The sequence below is a fragment of the Dendropsophus ebraccatus genome, chromosome 4 (assembly GCF_027789765.1).
Source record: "Dendropsophus ebraccatus isolate aDenEbr1 chromosome 4, aDenEbr1.pat, whole genome shotgun sequence".
NCBI classification, from domain to species: domain Eukaryota; kingdom Metazoa; phylum Chordata; class Amphibia; order Anura; family Hylidae; genus Dendropsophus; species Dendropsophus ebraccatus.
In genome coordinates this window covers 143,318,110-143,342,771 of record NC_091457.1, presented here as the reverse complement: position 1 = coordinate 143,342,771, position 24,662 = coordinate 143,318,110, and the positions used below count along the sequence as shown (strand labels likewise).

Here is a 24,662-nt window from a genome sequence, read left to right as displayed (position 1 = left end):
AGCTTTTTTCATAGTGTTTTCACTTCTTAAAGGGGTACTCCGAAGTAAAAGTAAAAAAAGAAAAGAAAGTAAAAAAAGAAAAGAAAAGAGTACATTACTTCTAATTAAAAATCTTAAAGGGGTTATCCAGCACTACAAAAACATGGCAACTCTTGTTTCCAGGTCAGGTGTGGTTTGCAATTAAGCTCCATTTACTTCAATGGAACTGAGTTTCAAACCCCACCCAATCTGAAGACAAGAGAGGGGAAAAAGTGGCCATGTTTTTGTAGGGCTGGATAACCCCTTTAAGTCTTCCAGTACTTATCAGCTGCTGTATGTCCTACAATAAGTGGTGTTTTCTTTCCAGTCTGACAAAGTGTTCTCTGCTGCCACCTGTGTCCATGTCAAGAACTGTCCAAAGCAAGAGAGGTTTTCTATAGGGATTTGCTATAGCTCTGGATAGTTCCTGATATGGACAGCGGTGGCAGCAGAGAGCACTGTGTCAGACTGGAAAGACTACATCACTTCCTGCAGGCTATGCAGCAGCTGGTAAGTCCTGGGAGACTTGAGATTTTTAAATAGTAGTAATTTACAAATCTATATAACTTTCTGGGACCAGTTGATTTGAAGAAAATTATTTTCCCACAGAGTTCCCCTTTAAGGCTGGGTTTACATATGTTTGATGAGGAAACAAGTACCGTACAGCAACTGCGATATAGGCCCATTCAGCCAATGGGACAACATATGGCATAATACATGCAAAAGATCCGGATTACTGTATCTGACATGGTCTGGTCACCAGACATATACTGTATGTTCAGGCCTATCATTAGTATTTCTTCTATGATTATTACAGCGCTTCCTTTTTAGTTAATGTCTTTTATTGTGATTATTATGATTATTTTGTTAATTCAGGAGACTGAATCTCCAGAGATATATAGGAAAATATTCCTTGATGGACAATCCCCCTCTTACTTTGATCCAATGAAAGAAAAGACACAGTGTGAGAAAAAGAGTAAAGGTATTGTATGTGCATCATGGCCGATATAACCATATAGCTTAGTGACATTTATAAACTTTAGTTTTTAGACAGTTTCATCCTTACGAATCCACATTACTTCTACAAGATGTTCACTATTGGCTATAGGTGATCATACACTTTTGGCCGACAGATATATCTCCTAACCATCCATATGAATGTTTGGCCATGGCTGATCTCATCAGTGTCTGCAACAAGCCCGCCACATGTCTCCATACCCAATTAGTGTTTGCTATGAAAATTCCCAGATTAATGAAAGAATCCTATTATGAATTCCCCTCTTGAAAGAGTTTTAATCACAGTGAAAGCTTGTGATTAAGTAGATTAGGTATTCATGAGTGATGTATGCTTTACAGCCATGGTAACATCTGCTGTATACTTACAGCATTGCTGCAAAGGGTATATATGCAATCTACGCGATATGCACTATATGGGTTAGTGATGGTGTGGGTGCTGCGTGGGTACTGCTCCTGGGTGTGAGCAGTAACATGATGTGCAGCACAGTGACTCACTGGTTAGCACTGGTGCAGCCCTGAAGTCCCTGATCAGGGAAACTTCTGCATGGAGTTTTAATGTTTTCCCCATGGTTTGCATGTGTTAAGTTTGCATTTAGATTGTAATCTCCACTAACAATATGTGACAAGTGAGAACAGAACTGTACAGTGCTGCGGAACATGTTGGCGCTTTATAAGAAAGATATTATAATAGCATATAGCCACGGTGGCATCTAAGTGCTTACACAGCAACGGATTTTTGATTTTTCCATGGCGTTCACCGGACGTGCCCGCCTGATGGGTGAGGGGGTCAAGGCAGAGAGGAAGCATGGCTCCGGTGCAATTGTAAAATTGCGCAGGTCCCATCAGATTTAGTGAGGCATACGCCTATTAGTAATTCCAGCAGGGTGAATGGGAACGGGGCTTAAAGGGGAACTAGACAAATCTAACCCACTCATAGCTCCCTATTGTACATAAGGGTGCTAAGGATGAAGGTATGTCTCTTACCTTCATCCTCATCACTGTTCCTGTGCAGTTTTTATGTAATCCTGTGTATGGTAAGGCCGTTTAGATTACAGCCCTTCCCCCAGAGCGCAGATCCACCCCCATCACCCTGCCCCATCAGATTATTAGTAGAGCAGGCCAGCCTGGGGTGGGCCAGATCGGTGCTCTGGGAGTGGAGCAGTGCTCCAAACATCTTACTGGACACAGGATTACATTAAAAACTGCATGGGAACAGTGCCAAGGATAAAGGTAACAGACATACCTTCATCCTCAGTGCTTCATGCACAATAGGGAGCTATCAGTGTTGTCTAACCTACTGATAGTTCCCCTTTAATAAATGTCTCCCAATATGTGAAGTGACAGTGTGCATGAATAACTGCTGCTGTATTTACAGATTGCTGGGGGTTGTACATGTATTCACTATTCTATGGATATTTATTATGAGTTTTGTTGCCAAACCATCTAAGCCTAACACTGACTGTGGCAGTCTTTATAAAGGTGCCGCTATGACTTTACAGCTAGTACACCATAATAACATAGTACTCATTCCATATTAGTTTTGTGGTAACATTTTGTTCTACTGAAAATATATTTGCTTGTATTTCATCAACAGAATACGATACGAGAGATCTGCAACAATTCACACACAGATACCAGATGTCTATGACCAAAAAAGACTTTGTAAAATATCCAAAAGCACAAGAAATAACCAAAAAGGTAACAAAAATGTGTTTGCCACAAAACAACCCAATGTAGATGAACGGAACTGATTTTTAGTTGCAGAAATGTCTACAAAAAGCAGTGAAGAGCGGAGGACTAGAAATTTCTGGAACAGGATCTGCCGTAGACCAAGATAGGGTTATATAATTTATTTTTTTAATTTTTACTATACCCCCAGTAACAAACAAAAAATTAGGGTACTGGAATACCCCTTAAAAGAGGTATTACCACATTAAGAATTTATGTTCATGTTATATATATGTTGCAGTGAAATTATAGAATCCAGGGATTTGATCAAATCCCGGTAAATGATGGAATGAACGCGCTGTTCCATCATTTCCCTAAGGATTTGATCGAATCACTGACCCCCTTCAGGGAAATGATGGAATGAACGATCTAGGAGTTGTGCTGCTCAATGTTTGGCGGTGGAGGCGGACGGGGGAGCAGAGCGGCACACCTCCCTGGCAGGCATATGCCGGCGGGGTGGAGACAGGAACTCCCAGCAGGCACAGCGGCGATGGCGGACTGGGCGGGAGAGCTGCTACCCCCCCGGCATATGGCGGTTGGGTGGACGGTGGAGTAGAGCGGCACGCTTCCCGGCAGGCATATGGCGGCGGGGTGGATGGGACTGGAGGTGGACAGGGAGCAGAGCGGCACACCTCCCGGCAGGCTTATGGCGTTGAGGTGAATGAGGAACAGAGTGGACAGGCCAGCGGAGCAGGAGGCATGTCACAGGGCAGGCGGACGGGACCGGAGGCGGATGGGGAGCAGAGTGGCACACCTCCCAGCAGGCATTTGGCGGCGAGGGCGGAAGGGGAGCGGAGCGGACAGGCTGGGGGAACAGGAGGCATGCAACGGGGAGCAGAGAGGCGGCAGAGGTGAACGGGGAGCAGAGAGGACAGGCTGGGGGAGCAGGAGGTGTGTAGCAGGGGAAATGAGTGGAACGGGAAGCAGAGAGCGGACAGGCTGTGGGCAGCAGAAAGGTGATACGGTAAGCAAATTCTATGTCACAGGGAGGAATTTTAGAGTTCCTTTCATCATTTCCCTGAAAGGAGTCAGTGATTTGATCAATTCCTTAGGGGAAATGATGGAACGGCGCGGTCATTTCATCATTTCCCAGGATTTGATCAAATCCCTGATTCTATCATTTCACTGCAACATATACATACATGAATTAAAATATAAATTTATGGTAGATGTAGGTCCAGCCTTTGGGTCCCTTACCTATTGGGGGAATGGGGGTCTTGTGGCCCTTTTTAAACAATTTTTGGCTGCTACTCTTTTATCTGTTTGTGTGGCCCTCTCCATTGCATGCTCAGCTCTTTCCACAATTCCCAGTATTTTTCATCAAACTTCAAATTAATCAATTATAAAAGTAAATATCAGAAGGTTTGTGATATATCTTATCAGACAAAAATATCTTTATCACTGTATCAGGCTCCTTCACTCAACTCCTTTTCTCCAAACTCATCATTGCCTTTGGGAAACAAATAAGTCTGTCTTGTGAGATAGGATGGACTGTCAGGGAACAGGTTGGATGCTGCCAACAATGTTCAAACCATTGACACGGGTAGTATATAGAGTCATAAAGGCCCTGTTTGTTTTTCTTTTGCGCTATAGATGCAAATGTAGTAAAAAATGGGATCTGCTAATGTATCCACTTAACTTTTTTGTTCCAGGACATAAAACCCAAACTAGCTGAATTATGCCAGTTCCCAGGATTTTCATATCATGGCCCTGTGCCGCTCCCACATGAGATATCAGTGAATACCATTATTGAAAAAGTAGTGTCAGCTCATAAGAAAACGGGGGCAAAGGTAAGTCCGTATTTCATTCTACATTCCTTGTTTTCTGGATAGTGCCATACTATGTCCAAAACACTCCTACATATGTTGAGTACATAAAACTTGTACTAATTCCTGGCACTATGGAGGATATTTATTAAGTCTGCCGTTTTTCATGCCGGGCTTAAAAATGTCCCAGCAGTGCCGAGGCTGTGAGGATTTATGTAATGGCACCATATACCATAAAGCCTGTGTGCATCGGAGACCCTTTGTGCACACAAAGTGAAACCTATGCCAGCTCAGAGCGGAAAAATATTAAATATGGCGCAGGCAGAGGTCATGCCCCCTCTGCGTGCAGCCGCACAACCCGTTCTGCCCCATTCCTGCCCCTCTGGTGTAAGCGGCGGAGATGGGCCTGATACAAATAAAATACTTACAAAAACAGTGCTTGCGATTAATTTTATGTGCATCAGGCCCATCTGCGTCATAAAAAGGCTTTTTAGCCTTATAATAAATGTCCCCTTATGACTTTTAGTAAATAGATGTTGTAAAGGTGATATTATTTATGCCCTTCATCTAGAGTTATTATACACATATACATATCTATATGCAATACAGCTGATGTAATATATGCACTGATATTGATACTTTGTGTATACACTAGACAATGTTACTATCACCCTTTACAATGTATTTCTACTGTTCCATATGTAGGTACAGACTATAGGAGAGGGAGCTGGCACTCCAAGACATGCATTTTTTTTTAAACATAATTTTTATTTGTCCATATTATAATTCATGGTGTATTGAGACTAGACCTACGTATTTCACACAGATGCCCTTCAAATTTGCCCCTAAAAAGTTATGCAAATCACCAATATACACTTATTACAGGAAATGCTTATAAAGTGCTTTTTTCCCTGCACTTACTACTGCATCAAGGCTTCACTTCCTGGATAACATGGTGATGTCACTTCCTGGATAAACTGGTGATGTCACTTCCTGGATAACATGGTGATGTCACTTCCTGGATAAACTGGTGATGTCACTTCCTGGATAATATGGTGATGTCACTTCCTGGATAAAATGGTGATGTCACTTCCTGGATAATATGGTGATGTCACTTCCTGGATAACATGGTGATGTCACTTCCTGGATAAACTGGTGATGTCACTTCCTGGATAATATGGTGATGTCACTTCCTGGATAAAATTGTGATGTCACTTCCTGGATAATATGGTGATGTCACTTCCTGGATAAAATGGTGATGTTACGACCCGACTCCCAGAGCTGTGCGGGCTGTGGCTGCTGGAGAGTATGATGGTTGAGGGATGCTCAGTGTCCCTCCAGTGCCCTGTGTCCCTCAGTGTCCCCCTGCCATTATCCTCTCCAGCAGCCACAGCCCGCACAGCTCTGGGAGTCGGGTTGTGACATCACCATTTTATCCAGGAAGTGACATCACCATATTATCCAGGAAGTGACATCACAATTTTATCCAGGAAGTGACATCACCATGTTATCCAGGAGGTGAAGCCTTGATGCAGTGGTAAGTGCAAGGAAAAAAAGCACTTTATAAGCATTTCCTGTAATAAGCGTATATTGGTGATTTGTATAACTTTTGGGGGGCAATACAATACTTTGCCGGACGTCTCCTTTAATTATAGTCCATGATTAAGTGCATCTATGTGAAGTGCATAGGTCTTGTCTCACTACACTATAAATTTTAATGTGGACAAATAAAAGTTCTGTTTTAGAAAAAATACATGGCTTGGAGTGTCGGATTCCCCACCTATAATCTGTAGCTACTTTGCGTTTTGAGTGTTTGGCCAACACTGGATATCCATGCATCATCCTATGAACTATTGTTGCTGCCACAACTTATCAAAATGTGAGCTGAATCACTCTACACATGATTTGCCCTCTTATCCACAGATTTGCTCCACTAGGCAGCTGCACAGAATTCTAAGTGCCCCTGTTACCCAGACTATCCTCCTAGACTGTTATTGGTGGATCTTCCTACAAAGATACAAGGTAAGTCTTGGAAGTTAGTTCACATATAAATGCTAAATATTTAAGGGCTATAGTAAACCATGTATAGTAAACCATGAATAAAGCAGCAGCCTTGATAAAACATTAGTCTTTTGCAGGCATGAAGTGTGTGATAAGACTTTTTCTTGTAGCCAGACGCAGAATCCCAGAGTAAGCTGTTTGACCGAGTTGCAGAGAACTACATCCAGCTTCTTACTTTGTGTCAGGGCTCGTATCACGGCGATGCTTTCCTTAACGTAAGTGTGTGTTCCTGGTAGTTACAAAACATTGATATTCGAGTGGGTTAAACTTCATGCTGACTCTGCCCTTTTTTTACTGGGGCACATTGACCGATTTCTTCTTCCCCTCCATGATGTGTCTTCCCTTTGCTTTTCTGTGTCCTTTTCTTGACTGTTTTTAAAGGCTTGTTCACACCATGATTTGTGCCTCTAAGGCATGGATATGGAGGAGAACTGTCAAAATGACATGCCAAATCATTTCTCAGCCTTTAGGCTAAGATCAAGTGTAGTATCTGTTCTTATCAGTTCAATACCTGATACGTCCCCTATCTGGGGACCATATATTAAATGGATTTTTAGAACAGGGAGAGAGAAAAACAGCTTTCTCTGTCCTCTCTAGGCATTGACCTGATTTTGAAGTTCTTCCGGGTTCAGTGCAATAAAAAAAAAATTACATGCCAATGTATCCCTGCTCTGACATGCACAGGCTCCATTTATAAGTATATAGTAGAATAGTAACCAAACACATATGAATCATTAGTCTTGCTTTATACTCACTGTGTAACGGGGGAGAGGCACCACCAATCTGAATTATCAGCAGGTGGGACAAACTCTTTAATGTCAAACAGTTCGGTACAATGTGCAGGGGAGCCTAGTATTCAACTATGTACATGTGCAACCACAATGAATCACAATCACAATCAATCACAATATAATCCAGTCACAATAATAATAGAAGTATATTATAGTAGTAGAAGAATAGTCATTGGACTTGCAGGCATATTCTTTGCTATCACATAACACAAATACATTTCATTGAAACATCAAATTGTGACCATTTATTTTCCTGTTGATTTTGTTATAAGTGTCCCAAATGAGTACAGTGGTACCTTGGTTTAAGAGTAACTTGGTTTAAGAACGTTTTGGTTTAAGAGCTCACAGTTTTTCAAAATTGTGACTTGGTTTAAGAGCATTGCTTTGGTTTAAGAGCTCCCTGTACTGGGTGGGAGCGTGAGTGGGGGAGGGACATGGTCTGCATAGTGGGGTCTACATCACTGTACTCTGACCCAGGAAGTCTCCCTCACCTTCCAAATCATAGCTGATCCACTTCAAGCTGGGGCTTACATCAGGGGACAGGACTGTGGAGGTAATCTCTTCATAGCTGTAACCCTTCTCTCCCCGGACAGAGAGTGCTGCATGTATGTGCCCACATCTGCCCTGCTCATTCCTTCATACTCCCTGCAGTCTCTGTCCGCCCTTGTGTTTCCCATCCTCTCCATTACTGTACAGTAACTTATAATATCACATATTCTGCTGTTTCTGAATGTTTGTTTAATCTGTTTTACATGTTATTCAGAATAATAAACCATTATTTTTTGGGTGTGGAACCAATTGTCTGCATTTCTGTGATTTCTTATGGGAAAATTTGTTTTGGTTTAAGAGTGGATTTGGATTACAAGCGCGGTCCCGGAACAAATCATGCTCGTAATCCAAGGCACCACTTTATTACCCTTTAAATTAAAGCAATCTTGAGGGTATGCCCTTGCAGATTTCTCTTGTTTATGTAAATCATGTTTTTTTTAATCTTTAATTTATAAAAATCTGTTAAAAAAATCAAGCAATCTGTGTATAAGCTCCTGAAATATGAATCTGGCTTTAGATCTTGTGGATGGTAAAGTCTTTACTGTGCAAGTTGTTATGGCAAGAGGCTAGGGTTACATCTGCATAGGAGACTCACAGTTGGTGAATCCAGTAATTTTTGGCAGAAACTGCAAGTATGTTGTATTATTTTTTAGAAACAGAACCCAATGGACCCCATTATAAGTCAGCGGGGTCTGTTGGTTGTGGTCTTGGTTTCCCATGAACAGATCCGGCATAGCTGTCATTTTTACTTTTTTGGTTTCTGTGAAATGGATTTGAGGGAACTTCAAGCATGTGACATTTTCTTAGTGGTGGCTGCTGCAGCTGGATGCAGCCCTAAGGGGCCTATTCCACGGAGCGATAATCGGTCGAATCGGCCCCATTCGGCAGATTATCGCTCGGTGGAATGGAGAAAACGATTAGCTGATGATCGTGTCATCGGCTGATCATTTATTTAGGCCCAAACCTAAAATCATCGGTCACCCACCGCGCATCGATTCGTGGAACAGCGGTGCGCGGTGGGCGACCGGCGATTTGAGAAGCACCATACATTACCTAGCAGGGCTTCTCTTCCGCTCCGTCTTCCTCTCTTCCTCCCCGGGTCCCGCTGTGCAGCATCAGCTTCTGTGCGGCTTGACTGAGCTGTCAGACCGCTCAGCCAATCACTGGCTGGGATCGTCGCGGCCAGTGATTGGCTGAGCGGTTTGACAGCTCAATCAGGCCGCTCCGGAGTTGATGCTGCGCTGCGGGACTTGGGGAGAAAGACGGAGCGGAGAAGAAGCCCTGCTAGGTAATGTATGCTGCAAGGACATCGGTAACGATGTCCCTGCAGCCCTCGCTAACGATTGTCTGGCTGTAGAATAGGCCCAGTAAACGAGCGCCGATCTAGCAAATCGGCGCTCATTTACATCGTTGATCGGGCCCTGCTCGGCTCGTGGAATAGGACCCTAAGGCTGCCTGGCCATAGGCTGTATCCATGTTATTCAGACAGCCTTACGGCTTTATGCAACTGCAGCAGCCACCGCTAATCAAATACCGCACACTTGGGTTCGGACCAACTCGAGCATGCTTGAAGTTTGCTCAACTCTACTGTGAACCATAAATGTGAACATAACCTAAATTTTTTTCTTTTTTTTTCTTTCCAAACAGGTGTTCCCTTCTGTTCTGAGTCAGGCCATATACAGTAGTTTTTGTTTTTCTTTTCCTCAATCCTTGCACCAGTTTCAATCAGATGATTTCAAAGCTGAGCTCTGTGGTCTGTTGTGGCAATGGTTTGGAGGTGAGGATTGTCTGGTGTTGCCGTTTACTTTATGTGTCTGACAAGTGAAAGAAAAAAAATCAAATGTGCAGTAAAAACAATTTTATGACATTACATGTGAACTCAAAGAAATGATCACAATTTATTTGGCAAGTGTGTTAGCAAGGATTATGGACCAAAATTTGTGGTGCAAAATGTGCACCATTGTGGCTGAAAATGTTAATTTTGGCTCATATTTTTTCAGCATTCCTTTTATATAGGACAAGGTGACAGGGGGACTTACATACTCGCAGCGGGATGACATTGGAAGTGACAGTAGAGGTATCCGCAGCGGATTTCGCTGCAAACTCGCAGCGTGAAATCCGCTGCGGATACATCAAGTGTGAATCTAGCCAGGACCTGCCAGGACCTTGACTCGTAGCGGATCTTGCTGCAAAACTCGCAGCGAGATTTCCACTGCGAGCCAGTACGTGTGAACGCACCCGGGGGCTAGGTTCACACTATGTAACTGTGCGGCTGTATTTTTTATGCGGCTGTAAATGTGCGGATGAATCTACGGCCGTGGGAAAAAATAGACATGCGGCTCAAAACATACGGTCATTTACTTGGAAATCTGGTTCAACTAAAAATAACAAATAAAATCTTAAGAAAGTGATGCAAACACCTCTGGATGCATCTGGGAAAGCAGGGAAACAGTTTACATGAATTGCTATTACCGGGGTTTGCGATCCTCTGCAGTAATGCCGATGTCTCTCATGGTTAATATATTAAATTAATAAAACACATTTTCGTTGTAATAACGTGCCTTTCGTTGTTCAATAATTAAATTTAAACTAATCCATCATTTTGCAATTAAATATACTGTAAAAATAAATATATATATAAATAAATAAATGTATATTTATATATATAATTATTTTTTGACAGTATATTTAATTGCACAATGATGGATTCGTTAGAATTAAATTATTGAATAACGAAACTGAATTTATTTCAACGAAAATGTGTTTTATTAATTAAATATTAATTAGCACAGGAAGCTCCATAAGCCGTTAATTCATATTGCCAGCAAAAGAGCATTCTGTACTAATCATCAATTTACTTTAATGAAAACATCAAATGTTTCTTCTAATTATGTTATCACAATAGCATTATTAGAAGAAACATTTAGAATTATATGTGCGCTCAGCTGATTGGCTGATCGGCTCAGCGCACATATAATTAGCGGGTCCGCAGCACAGTGACTTCATTGTGCTGCGGACCAGCGAAGAGGACACATCGGGGTGAGTATAGAGCTCTCCCCACCCCCTCCCCAGCACTGCACCCCTCCCAGCAAGGAAGGGGGGTCACTTAACCCCTTCCTTGCTGGGATGGGTGCAGTCTGACATCAGTCTGGCCCCCAAGGGGTTAAGGGGGATGCAATACATCCTCCCTTAACCCCTTTGGGGCCAGACTGTAAGCAGCGATCTGTAAAGATGCTGCATACTGTAAGGAGCACAACACCGCTCACAATGATGGGTGTTGTGCTCCTGTTTGTGTGTTTTTTGTGTGTTTCTCCCTTTTTGTTTTTCAGATATCGGTATCCTGGGGATTACGTCGGATTCCGTGGACTACGTCGATGACCAGCGTTTTTTTTTTTTTTTTTTTTTAATAAAATGGTCCATGAGGGGTGTGGGGGTGTTTTTATTTGAATAAAAAAATTTTTTAACTTGTGTCTTCTCTTTATTTCTTTACTTTATAGACTTAGTAGTGGAAGCCGTCTAATAAACGGAATCCATTACTAAGTTGGGGCCTAGTGTTAGCCATTTTATACCGGCTAACACTAGGCCCCAACTTAGTAATGGATTCCGTTTATTAGACGGCTTCCACTACTTCCCCCCATTATTACCCCAGTACCCAATGCCACCAGGGGTACTGGGAAGAGCCGGGTGCCAGTGGTCCCGGAGCGTCAAAATTGGCGCTCCTGGACCGGGCAGCAGCAGGCTGGTAAGATTTAGGCTGGGGAGGGCCTAAACCAATGGCTCTTCCCACCCTGGTGTTACCAGGCTGCTGTCGTTTGGTTTTTAACCCGGCTGGTTATAAAAATAGGGGGGACCCTATGCGTTTTTTTTAAATTATTTATTTATTTAAAAAAAAAAAAACGCATAGGGTCCCCCCTATTTTTATAACCAGCCGGGTTAAAAACCAAACGACAGCAGCCTGGTAACACCAGGGTGGGAAGAGCCATTGGTTTAGGCCCTCCCCAGCCTAAATCTTACCAGCCTGCTGCCGCCCGGTCCAGGAGCGCCAATTTTGACGCTGCGGGACCACTGGCACCCGGCTCTTCCCAGTACCCCTGGTGGCATTGGGTACTGGGGTAATAATGGGGGGTTAGTGTTAGCCATTTTATACCGGCTAACACTAGGCCCCAACTTAGTAATAGATTCCGTCTATTAGACGGCTTCCACTACTAAGTCTATAAAGTAAAGAAATAAAGAGAAGACACAAGTTAAAAATTTTTTTTATTCAAATAAAAACACCCCCACACCGCTCATTGACCATTTTATTAAAAAAAAACAACAAAAAAACGCTGGTCATCGACGTAGTCCACGGAATCCGACGTAATCCCCAGGATACCGATATCTGAAAAACAAAAAGGGAGAAACACACAAAAAAACACACAAACAGGAGCACAACACCCATCATTGTAAGCGGTGTGGTGCTCCTTACAGTATGCAGCATCTTTACAGATCGCTGCTTACAGTCTGGCCCCCAAGGGGTTAAGGGAGGATGTATTGCATCCCCCTTAACCCCTTGGGGGCCAGACTGATGTCAGACTGCACCCATCCCAGCAAGTAAGGGGTTAAGTGACCCCCCTTTCTTGCTGGGAGGGGTGCAGTGCTGGGGAGGGGGTGGGGAGAGCTCTATACTCACCCCGATGTGTCCTCTTCGCTGGTCCGCAGCACAATGAAGTCACTGTGCTGCGGACCCGCTAATTATATGTGCGCTCAGCCGATCAGCCAATCAGCTGAGCGCACATATAATTCTAAATGTTTCTTCTAATTATGTTATCACAATAGCATTATTAGAAGAAACATTTGATGTTTTCATTAAAGTTAAGTGATGATTAGTACAGAATGCTCTTTTGCCGGCAATATGAATTAACGGCTTATGGAGCTTCCTGTACTAATTAATATTTAATTAATAAAACACATTTTCGTTGAAATAAATTCAGTTTCGTTATTCAATAATTTAATTCTAACGAATCCATCATTGTGCAATTAAATATACTGTCAAAAAATAAATATATATATAAATATACATTTATTTATATATATATTTATTTTAACAGTATATTTAATTGCAAAATGATGGATTCGTTAGAATTAAATTATTGAACAACGAAAGGGACTTTATTACAAAGAAAATGTGTTTTATTAATTTAATATATTAACTATTAGAGGCATCGGCATTCAGCATCATTGCCGGCTATTTTTGAAGTACTCGGTACGGACCGCCTGTCAATCCACGGCCGCGTTTCCAGCCGCAAACAATGGTCTTGTTCATTTTTTACGGGTCCGTTTACGATCGGGCCGTAGATTCATACATAGTGTGCACTGTGCAGCCGTATATCCTATACTTTCCAGCGTACGCATGAACCACCAAAAATACCGCCGCACAATTACAGCCGCAAATACAGCCGCACACTTACATAGTCTGAACCTGGCCATAAAAGGAATTCACAATCCATCTGCAGAAACTGCTCGAGGGCATGGTCACACTAGGGAATCCGTGCTGATAAGCTCCGTGAGATTACTTGCACGCTCTTGCTTGGAGATCTGGCTGTCTCATAGGCACCATTCTATGGTCAGGTGAATTCTGCTGTCTGCCCAAAGAATTGACATGTCCATTCTTATTTGGTCGGAAGGCGGAATCTGCCTAAATACAGTAGAATGGAGCCTTTGGGACGGCCAGATCTTGAAGCAGGAGTGCGGCGGCGGGGGGGGGGGGGGGGTGTTTGGTTTTTGCACGCGGAATCCACCGGAGCCTATCCATGTGGATTCCATAGTCTGACCAGGCCCAAATAGATGTTAAGACAAGGAGACACATGGGAGTCCCAAGCAGAGATAGAGAGGGAAGGGGGAGTAAGGAGGTGTTGCTTGTTGCACTTCAGGAGGTCAGGAAAGCCTCTTTCATTCTGTATATTATAGAATAAAAACATTTTATGCTTATGGAAGCATATTTCCTTTAAAAATGTATATTCAATATGTTATATGGAATCTCAATTGAAATTCTTTTTATAAGTTATTTGTTTGATTAAAGGAATTTGTCCTGTATCTGGCGTGTATAACAGTTGGGACTATGTAACCTTGGAACCAAAAGATGACACATCAAATGGCAAAGTGCAGCAAAAGATTGGTGAGTCTTTATCAGTGTGAACAGAGCATAATGCTAATTCCTGTAAAATAGCTGCAGATATTTTACAAAGTCTAGTGTGGTTCTTATTAACCCAGGTATACAGTGTTATTGTTTAACATATATTCATGTTGATCATTTGTATATCCTTGGCCTAAGTGTTCTTACTATTATTATTACTAATTAATATTACTATTTAAAATAATGATACTACTACTACTACTAAAGTTATTTATTAAAAAACAAACATATTGTCAGAACACTCTGTGGCAGATTTATTAACTGCGTATGCCATGGAAAAGATGCAGATTTTTTCACAAACTGAGTGCTTTGCAGAAAAATCTGCACCTTTTCTGTGAAGTAGGCTTTGCTTTCCTCAAGGGGCGCAGCAAGGCTGTCATTTAGGAGGCATGGTCTTCTCCTGCACCTAATTTATCACAATTTATGCCTGCAAACAGGGGTAGATCTTGGCAGAAATCTAGATTTCTTCATACGCCTTGCAGCAGGCACAGGTCCCTCTGGATTTACAAAGAGGCGTGCACCTCTCAGGAAATTTGGTGGGGTGTATGGGGGGGGGCTTTATTAAAAAATCTGTAGATTATCTAGTTACAGTATGCACCGTTAAAGGGGTATTGCAAGATTAAACTAACTTATCAGAGCAAAGAGACAGCAGACCGGCAGCCAACTACTCCGTTCAATCGGCAAAAAACCTTTTATCGGACACTACAGAGAACCCTCAGCACATGCAGACAGGGGTGCACCTCTCAAGATATACATAACACAAGTAGAACTCTCATTTAGTAGTACTCTCGTTTTTTGGATAAAACTAACTTATCTACAGGATAGGGGACAAGTAAGAAAGCATGGGGGGATGATCTTCATACCCCCAGACGATCTCCATATTGGCCCGCATTCCTTTGTTTTGAATAAAGCCGCGGGTACTGCATGTGACCCGCAGCTTTATTTATTCTCTATGGAGCCACTAGAAAGAGTGGTGTACTCGGCTTTCTCCGGGGGTGCCATAGAGAATGATTGAAGCCCCCGGAAAGAGTATGAATACAGCCACAGGTCACAACCTGTACCTATGGCTCTATTCAAAACAAAAAACCACGGACCAATATGGAGATCGCTGGGGGTTATGGAGGTCAGATTCCTCACAATCTCTTACTTGTCCCCTGTTTTTTGGATAGGGGACAAGTTAGTTTTATCTTGGAATAACCCATTAAGTTTTAGATGACACTAAGGCTACACTGACTCTTAGATACATGACCAGAAACCACTATGTCCTACTCCCTAAGTGGATAGGGCAGTGTTGTGTATTGTTATATGCACTGCATATCCACTGTGATATAGTGTTTTTATATAAACAATTAAAATGTCTTTGTTAAAATATTATTTTTTTCTTCTTTACAGATTTAGACACCTTTTGGTTTGGTACAGAAGAGAAAAATACATTTTCTACCTCTTCAGGTTTCAGAGCAAGAAAGTATTCTGTATTTAAACCATCTCGAAAGGTTTGCTGGAAAAAAAAAATAATAATAATTATATAGCAAGTCACATTTATTACTGCATAAAATGCTATCCATCCATCCATACATAATTGTTTAAAAAACCTAACTACAGCATGCTACAGACAGAAAAGACAGATGTGGTCAGCGCCCAGTCCCATAAATTTATGCTTTCTCATATCATTATGTGGTCATTTTGAGCACGAAGGTAAAGCCCCTGGATTCCGGGGTAGCCATAACATAGAAACAACAGGATTGCTTCAGCTCAGATAAAACATTCAAGGTTTATTGGAAATTCTTAAAAGGAACAGCCGACGCGTTTCGAGCCAACTTGACTCTTAATCATGGCATCTGAAATTATGGTAAATCAAAAGGGAAAATATGCATCCTATTAGCTGCCAACAGAACTGTCTCTCACAAAGCCATATTAGCAGAGGAACAACGTGCGCATGGCGCCGCTGGAACAGCATGCTACATGCGACAGGGGGTAAACTAGAGAACAGAGACCCAGTCCAGTTCCTGCATTCTGTCCCCTTTTGGTCCCTAATGGGGTACGGAGGTCAGATTCTGTTTAACTACCCCAATTATATTCTCACCCAGCTGATGTCCCAAGCACATTGCAGCCACTGAGACAGCAGTGGGTACGGCAAGCTATCTGGAGAAAAGGGAGAGCCAGGGCCGTTTCTAGCACCGCGCGGGTCCACAGCCGGGCCCCCACTCTTAATGGCGGGCAGCCCGCCATTAACACCTTAAACACCACAGCGTTTAAGTGTAAGTGACAGGAGTTTAAGTGACCGATTGCATTGTCTGACTGCTGGAGGTCTCTTACCTTCCTCCGTGCAGTCAGATCTTCACTCTTTTGATAGAGTCTGCCACAGGCAGGCTCTATCAGAAGATCGCAGATAACACTGATCCCTGCTATGGTATGGCATAGCAGTGATCAGTGTTACTGATCTAATGTATGTATGTTATAGTTCCCTGGGGGGACTTAAAATGTGTAAACAAATGAATAAATAAATGTGTTTAAAAACATGCCATAGCCCCCCCCCCCCCCCCCAAAAAAAAACGCCAGGATTGTTGATTTCTATTACATTTTATGTATAGAAAATTAATAAAAAGTGATCAATATGTCCGATGTACACAGATGTGATACTAATAAAAACTAGAGATCATGGCGCAAAAAATAATGCCCCATACAGCCCCGTAGGTGATAAAATAAAAGCGCTACAATAGTGCCATTTTAAACATGCCTATTTGCAAAAAAAAAAAAAGGTTTACTGTTAATAAAAATAGTAAAACATTAGAAAAGCTATGTAAACATGCATATCGCTGTATTCAGACTGATTTATAGAATAAAGATAAAATGTCAGTTTTGCTATGTTCACACGTCAAAAATTAAGAAAAGGCGCCCGATTTTGCAATTTAAAATAATGTCCGTTTTTGACAGAATTTAACTGACTGCAATGGTAATACATTAAAGTCATTGGAAAGAAGGACGTCCAATGCACACAATGTATTGAGTAACGGACGTTTTTACCACGGACGTCAAAATAATGAACATGATCATTATTTTTGGGCATCTTGTGCAAACAGCGGATATTTTTTTATTAGTTGTTCACACACAGTTTTTCTTTTTTCACCCTTCTTTCTCCACTTTTTCTATTATATTTAGTGAAGTTTTCAATTAAGCCACACCCAAAGTCCAATGAGTAACCCCAAACTAGAATAATGTACCAACAGCCGTCATTGCAAGGGGAGGCCAGACCGCTAGATGATGTCTGTTATTTTAAACGGAGCTCAAAAAACATTGTTTGAACTTAGCCTTTTACTGTAAAGTTCATTACGTAAACACAGAAGCCCCCCAAAATATGCGGAATTGCATTTTTTATCCAAATTTCACCCCATAAATAATTTTTGGGGGTACCGTCATACATGTTATGGTAGATTGAAAGGCGCAATTAAAAAGTACCTGAAGTTCCTGAAAAAAACAAGCCCTCTTATGGCCCTGTAGATGGAAAAATAAAAGAGTTATGGATCTTAGAAGGCAAGGAGGAAAAAATGAAAAAACAGGCGCTGGATAACCCCGTGTTACTGAGAAAGGGTAGGTTCACACTACGGAATCTGCCCGGATAAGCCCGTGCCATAGATACCATTATATGGCAGGGCCGATTCTGCGTTCCGCCGAAAGTACTGACCGAACAAGGAATCGGAATGACCATAGAATGGTGTCTATGGAGCCGGTGGATATGCGTGCCACTGTGAACGGGTACGAGCCACGGAATCCGCCGGAACTAACCACGCAGATTCCGTAGTGTGAACCTACCCTAAGAAAAAGCCAAAACAATAGATGCCATTTAGATATAACATATACTGAGATCTAATCCATAAACATTTAGTTTATACCACCTGATGTATTGTTTTAGTTAAATTATATTTCATGGTGCTATTTTGTTCTTTAGAATTCTTCAGCCTCCAGTCATTCTTCTTTACATAAGAAAGAGGCAGCGCTCCCTCCTTCCATTGAACATTTACAGGGTTTAAAAGGTACTTATGAAAAAAAAATAATCTCCTTTAGCAGCATCAATGAGCCCAGATAGTTGTCAGATTATAAAATATTTTAAATTACAGTCATCACAAGATATATATATATGAACTATAAAGCTATGTTCACAAAACGTAACTTGCTAATCAGCAGCAACGGCTGTGATTAATACAAAAGTTACGTTGCACTGCAGTCAGAGGGAATCCCAGACGGAGTGTATACACATAGGGGGGGATTTACCAAAGGGTGTAAAATTTAGACTGGTGCAAACTGGCCACAGCAACCAATCACAGCTCAGCTTCCAGCTCTGATGAGAGGAAAGAGGTGCTGTAATTGGTTGCTGTGGTCAGTTTGCACCAGTCTAAATTTTACACCCTTTAATAAATCTCCCCCATAGTATACACTCCGGCCGGGATGCCTAGCAACCGCAAGAAAAACTGACATGTCAGTTTTGTGAGGTCGTTTTTCAGTTCACACAGTGGAGAGTGCGGCTCCGGACACACTCTCCATTGTCGGCTATGGTACATCCCAATTCAGCATAAATGAAGTTCATCTTCACTGACACCCGCTGGTCTGTGACTCGGCTGTTCTTACGGCCGGTGTGTTACGATGCGTAAACCCGGCCTAGGGGTACTTGCTGTCAGATTATTAGACTTTCTGGATTACTGGATGTTGGCTCAAAAGAACCTGATTGTAGTTGTTAGTTAGAATACAAGACTTTTCATTTATTGTGCCTTTTAGAACTATAAGGCTATGTTCGCACACAGTATTTTGGTCTGTATTTTGCAACCAAAACCAGGAGTGGATTGAAAACACAGAAAGGCTATGTTCACACGATGTTGAAATTGAGTGGATGGCCGTCATATAATGGCAAATAACAGCCGTTGTTTTAAAATAACAATGATTCGGCATTAAATGACGACCATCCTCTCAATTCCAAGTGTGTGAACATAGCCTTACTGTGTTTTAAATCCACTCCTGGTTTTGTTTGCAAAATACTGACCAAAAATATTGTGTGGCAACATAGTCTAATATTGTATAAGGCTGTGTTCACACAATGTCTTTTTTTGGCACTGCTGAATTTTGGCAGGAAAATTGCCACAAAAAAAGACATTGTGGGGACATTGCCAAATACAATATTGTAGTTGTAGGATAGAGTGATCCTACACAATGAAAGCAGTGCACACTAACTGCACATGGATTGCCCCTAACAAAACTCTACCTACTAGGGGGTACTTTACCTACTGGGAGGCAGCTCTACTTATGGGGTGGACAACACACTAATTACTGGGAGATAGCTCTATCTACTGATGGAAACTCTGTATTTACTGTGGAGCAATTCTATTTACTAGGAGCACCTATCTACCTACTGGGCATCCTTCCATCATGGTGCAGACACAATTTTGTCCCTTATTTTGACACAATTTGCAATGGAATACAGATTGTATAAATTATAACAATAGAATTTAAAGTGAATTTACCAGTTTAATCCACTAACTATCCAATTAAGACGCTCGGTGTACAGAAGGAAGGCCCCCAGTAAACCAATATCTCCTTCTGACTGAAGCCTGGCCTGGCTCTGCCTCAGCACATAACATAGGGGAGGAGACATTGGTGCACTGTGGGTGCTGGACGCTCCCCCAGTGCACTGAGCAACCACATTTGTATATTTAGAAAACTGTGCGGATCACAGAAACTGGGCGGCGGATTGAAAAGGAACACACCAGAGGAATTAATTAGGCTGGGCCCATAAGGGCATATAAAAAGCTTAATATGTGGATTGAACTGGTGCATTTACTTTAAACCCATTTTGATCTCCATTATTTCTAACCAATGTAGGTTCTGAAGCAAGAGATGTAGGCAAACTGAAGACAGGGATGAAATCCTCTAAAGTTACCCCAGCTAAAGAGGTAAAGGACAGCAATGCAATGTTCATCAGCATTACATGTCTATTGTTTGTCAAACCTTTCACAATCAACCACCAGCTATTTCTGCCAACCCTAAGTATGCATGTTTACTTCAGGGGTGCAGTCCCCACCAGAACCCTGTATGATGAAAAGGATTGTCCACAGAAAACTTTCTACATTTAGACTTGGCTAGGGTGGTAGCTAATAATAATAAAAATACATATATATCCGTCTGTCACCAGTCCCCGCTGCTGTAATTCCAATGCTTCGGCTCCCACTGCTCACAGCTTCCAGTTCTCCATCCAGACACATAGGAAATGCCAGGAGTCTGACCGATGGGGACGTCTGTCATATCAAGAACAGGAACCACAGCCATTTATTTATTTTATTTTTTAGTAAATCTGAGTTTTTATTAATAAAGAAGATTTTATACATAAGAGAAAAGAGGACAATCGCAAACAATTTTCCAGTATATAGAAAATAAAGAGGTGTCAAAATGAAATGTCCATCGGGTCATGTTGACCTTAATGTAAAACAAACAGTTGTCGGGAGTCCTTCCATTTACGCCATACTTCTCGCTAGCAGTTCGTCTGAGAACTCTCCCCTTCATGTGCGGTTTGTGAAAGATATAGGACATTCACAACCAAAGCATAAAAACAGCAATATACTATCAAACAATCCAATTGCTCAAAAAGAGTCATCAAAAACAGTAGAGAGGAGAGAAAGCATTTATCTATTTTCAATCATAAAAAGTATATTTTATCCTCATAACGTTTCTTGATTACTTTCAGTCCCGTCCAGCTTGTCAAAAAGCTAATTTCATACACATGGCTTTCAATCTGTCGGGCCACAGTCCTTTGGTCCAGTACTACCTGGAGAAGAGACAAGCTGATCCACAAGCTGGAGTGAGTGTTCTAGTGCAGAGGACTGAGATACAGAAGCAGATACCATATCCTTTGCTAAAGGGCTAACAGTAAGGATGGTCCGAACCTGCCGAGGTTCGGGTTCGTATGAAGCAGGTGTAGATTAAGTACGCTGGGCGCAGGTTCGGGCGCCCGGCCGTCCACATTCGTTAAGAGGCATGCGCTTCTTAGTGAATCCTGCTGGGAAAAAGGGGGCCGGGCCTAATAAACGCCTGTCTTCATAAATCCCCCCCTTAGTGTCAGTCAATGCCTGTTAGCTAGGGACGGTCCGAACCGGCCGAGGTTCGTGTTCGTACGAACCCGAACTCTCGGCACAGATTCCCGCTGTCTGCCCGCTCCGTGCAGCGGGTGGATACAGCGGGAGGAACACCTGGAAAACTGGGATACAGCCTATGGCTATGGCTGTATCCCAGTTTTCCAGGCGGTCCTCCCGCTGTATCCACCCTCTCCACAGAGCGGGCAGACAGCGGGAATCATTGCAGAGAGTTCCGGTTCGTACGAACCCGAACCTCGGCCGGTTCGGACCGTCCCTAGCTAACCGGCATTGACTGACACTAAGGGGGGGGATTTATGAAGACAGGCGTTTATTAGGCACGGCCCCCTTTTCCCCAGCAGGATTCACTAAGAAGCGCATGCCTCTTAGCAAATGTGGACGGCCGGGCGCCCGAACCTGCGCCCAGAGTACTTAATCTACACCTGCTTCCAGCAGATGTAGATTTGGATCATGATTTACGCCTGATAAAGGATGATAAATCATGATAAATGAGGTGCGGGAGGAAGCCACGCCTCTTCCCTGCCTTATCACGCCCCCCCCCCCCAAGCTGCCCCAGCCCGCCCATCGGGCGAGCGGGGCATACGGCAGGCGTACGTGTTCTTTTATACACACAGACTTATCTGACAGATTATGGAGGCCAAAGCTAGGAATGGATTTGAAAAGAGGAGAAATCTCAGTCTTTCCTTTATGACCTGTTCCCTGTATACAGTCTGTTCCTGGGTTTCGCTTCAATGATCAGTCTGATAAATCTGTGTGTGTAAAAGGACCCTAAGAAACATAAAAGAGGGAAACTCCTACCTCTAGTGAGCACTAGAGATGATCGAACAGGGCCGAGGTTCAGGTTTGTACAAACCTGAACCATCGGCATTTGACTCCCGCTGCTTTCCTGTTCCGTGGGGAAGGTAATAGGCTGTATCCCTGTTTTTCAGGAGGAACTCGGGCTGTCTCCACCTTCCCCACAGAACGGGAAGGTAGCGGGAATGAAATGCAGATGGTTCAGGTTCGTACAAACCTGAACCTCGGCCCTGTTCGATTATCTCTAGTGAGCACCAGTAAGTACCTCTAAACACCAACCCTTTTCTTAAGGGCGTTATCCAGCCTTATACATGCCCGCTTTCTTCCAGAAACAGCACCACTCTTTTCCTCAGTTTGGGTGTGGATTTTGCAGCAAATGGACCACACTTGACGTCAGGACAGGGGTGGCACTGTTTTTGCAAGAAAAAGTATTTTTCTTCTAAGCCTGGATAACACCTTTAAGCCATGCTTTTTAACAGCTTACTGATGTATACTGGCAATATGTGAAGGAATCATGATGTGGAAGGGGCCCAAGTCTCATGCATGTATTGTTAAAATGATAAATAATACGTCTATAATTCTATTTTGGCTATTTTTTCTTAACTCATACCTCCTCTGCACGACATCCACTGTAACGTCATATAAAGGCGTAACACAAGGACATCAACCGCAGCGCATAAAATAATACCAACCCCCCTGACTCCTATAGAAAGAACAGACAAAGATGGAATTTAAACTTTGGTTCAAGGCCTTGAATAACAACCGTTCATTATAAAAAAAAACGACAGTTTTTTTTTATTGATTTGTTTTTCTATGTTCTGTATATGATGACATGGGCAGTCATCTTGCCTGACCTGTTATTAGCATACTGAGATTTTTTTTTACAGCAAACACATGGACCACAGGAAACAATATCTTGGAGCTGACTTCTATTGTAGAGTTTTCTAGGCATGCTCTGTGGCCTGTGCAGGAAGGGGGAAGCTGTGATCATTACCTATTGTGGATGGCGTATCCTGTGTTATCTATATAAAGGTGTCATATTTCATCTTAATCATACCTGTAATGAGCAATATAGAGACAAAAAAGTTTCCGGTGCTCAAAGGGTCAACCATATAGGAGTTAATGCATAAGGTTAGCAAGGAGTATATAACTTACTTCGGTTGGGGGATAAGTTTCAGTTTAGAAAACATACCCCCCTCCAGGTTCGCCAAATCAAGATCGATGCTTGTCAGTATAACAGTTCCACGATTTATTCCATGTATTAAAACAACAGTTCTAGGATTCAGGGCGACACATTTCGGTGCACATATAACACCTTTCTCAAGTGGCTTGAGAAAGGTGTTATATGTGCACCGAAACGCGTCGCCCTGAATCCTAGAACTGTTATGTTTTAATACATGGAATAAATCGTGGAACTGTTATACTGACAAGCATCGATCTTGATTTGGCGAACCTGGAGGGGGGTATGTTTTCTAAACTGAAACTTAACCCCCAACCGAAGTAAGTTATATACTCCTTGCTAACCTTATGCATTAACTCCTATATGGTTGACCCTTTGAGCGCCGGAAACTTTTTTGTCTCTATATTGCATGGTTATACATCGGTCACCGCTGGTGGATCCGAGTAAATTCTGGCGACCTCTCCTAAACTTGAGATATCCATTTGGATGAAGGATCAACATCAACTCTATTCTACAATGATATGTGAACGTGGCTCTAGGGTGTTGTGGGTGTAAATATTCATCCACATACACCGGGTGAGTTATATATTATTATTGTTTCTTCTTTTGAATGAGCGCTGCCTCTTTGTGTGTTTTTTCTTCTGATACCTGTAATGAGGAGATGGATGAAGAATTATCTTAGAACAGAAGATGTCGGCCTAAGACTGGGTTCACACTGCATTATATAACGGATATGTTTTATACACTTAAAAATGGAAAAACGCATATACATTAACAAATGCATATATGGCTGCTGCTATACAGTAGAAAGTATTTTCCATTTTTTGCCATATACAGGAATGTAGTTGACTACATTTTTGTATATAGCAAAACGTAAAAAAAAACATGGATTTGTGCATTAGGTCATAGAAATTGATGGGTCGTAAGTGTGCATGGGGCCTTACTGAATAGCGTGCAAGGGTACTGTATACTGAAACATGCCTGATTCCACAAACCAAATACTGGGAAAATTGACTATGCTTCTGTATTCCCATCGCCCTTTGCTGCCTTTCCTGGTACATTTTGAATGACTTTTAGGCTAAGTTGACATCTATGTTGGACTCTCAGTTCTGGATCTCTATCGTAGGTTCCATTTGGCAGCAGTGAACATTAATCTGAATGGGGCCTCCAACGTAGATATCAATTAAGCCTTACTTATGGTGTCACCCATACCTCCTACTAGATGTTATTGAGGGAAATATCACCAAACCGGCCAGGAGCACCAAAGTTAACGGACCATCCAAGTACCTTGCCCGAAACCACATTTGTGGAAAAGGCATCCTGTAGCCTCAGACATCAGGGAGTAACAGAGAGGGGACCTGTGCAGAGGTAGGATCCAGGAGACCAGATGCCTGAAGACTTCACCTGCAGCAGTGGCGTAGCTGTCGTAGAGGCAAGGTAGGCAGCTGCTAT

General features: G+C 42.4%; 1 protein-coding gene and 1 non-coding gene across 3 annotated transcripts in view; both read left to right on the top strand.

Moving 5' to 3' along the window:
• The window catches only part of FAM227A (family with sequence similarity 227 member A), a 33,980-nt gene extending 10,877 nt beyond the window's left edge, over positions 1 to 23,103 (top strand). The window contains exons 4-15 of one of the 2 annotated variants that reach the window (XM_069968916.1): positions 895 to 1,000; positions 2,630 to 2,733; positions 4,416 to 4,553; positions 6,453 to 6,551; positions 6,701 to 6,805; positions 9,650 to 9,707; positions 13,989 to 14,084; positions 15,495 to 15,595; positions 18,049 to 18,133; positions 19,971 to 20,041; positions 20,830 to 20,987; positions 22,652 to 23,103. In XM_069968916.1, coding sequence (XP_069825017.1) covers positions 895 to 1,000; positions 2,630 to 2,733; positions 4,416 to 4,553; positions 6,453 to 6,551; positions 6,701 to 6,805; positions 9,650 to 9,707; positions 13,989 to 14,084; positions 15,495 to 15,595; positions 18,049 to 18,133; positions 19,971 to 20,041; positions 20,830 to 20,987; positions 22,652 to 22,715 — 1,185 coding nt within the window. In that variant the 3' untranslated portion in view covers positions 22,716 to 23,103. Of the gene's footprint in view, positions 1 to 894; positions 1,001 to 2,629; positions 2,734 to 4,415; positions 4,554 to 6,452; positions 6,552 to 6,700; positions 6,806 to 9,577; positions 9,708 to 13,988; positions 14,085 to 15,494; positions 15,596 to 18,048; positions 18,134 to 19,970; positions 20,042 to 20,829; positions 20,988 to 22,651 lie in introns of both variants that reach the window. The other variant, XM_069968915.1, reaches the window with a different exon arrangement.
• LOC138790141 (U2 spliceosomal RNA) lies at positions 7,042 to 7,232 on the top strand. Its single transcript, XR_011362853.1, has one exon. It is a non-coding gene; the product is annotated as a U2 spliceosomal RNA (small nuclear RNA).
• Positions 23,104 to 24,662: the final 1,559 nt, after the last annotated feature.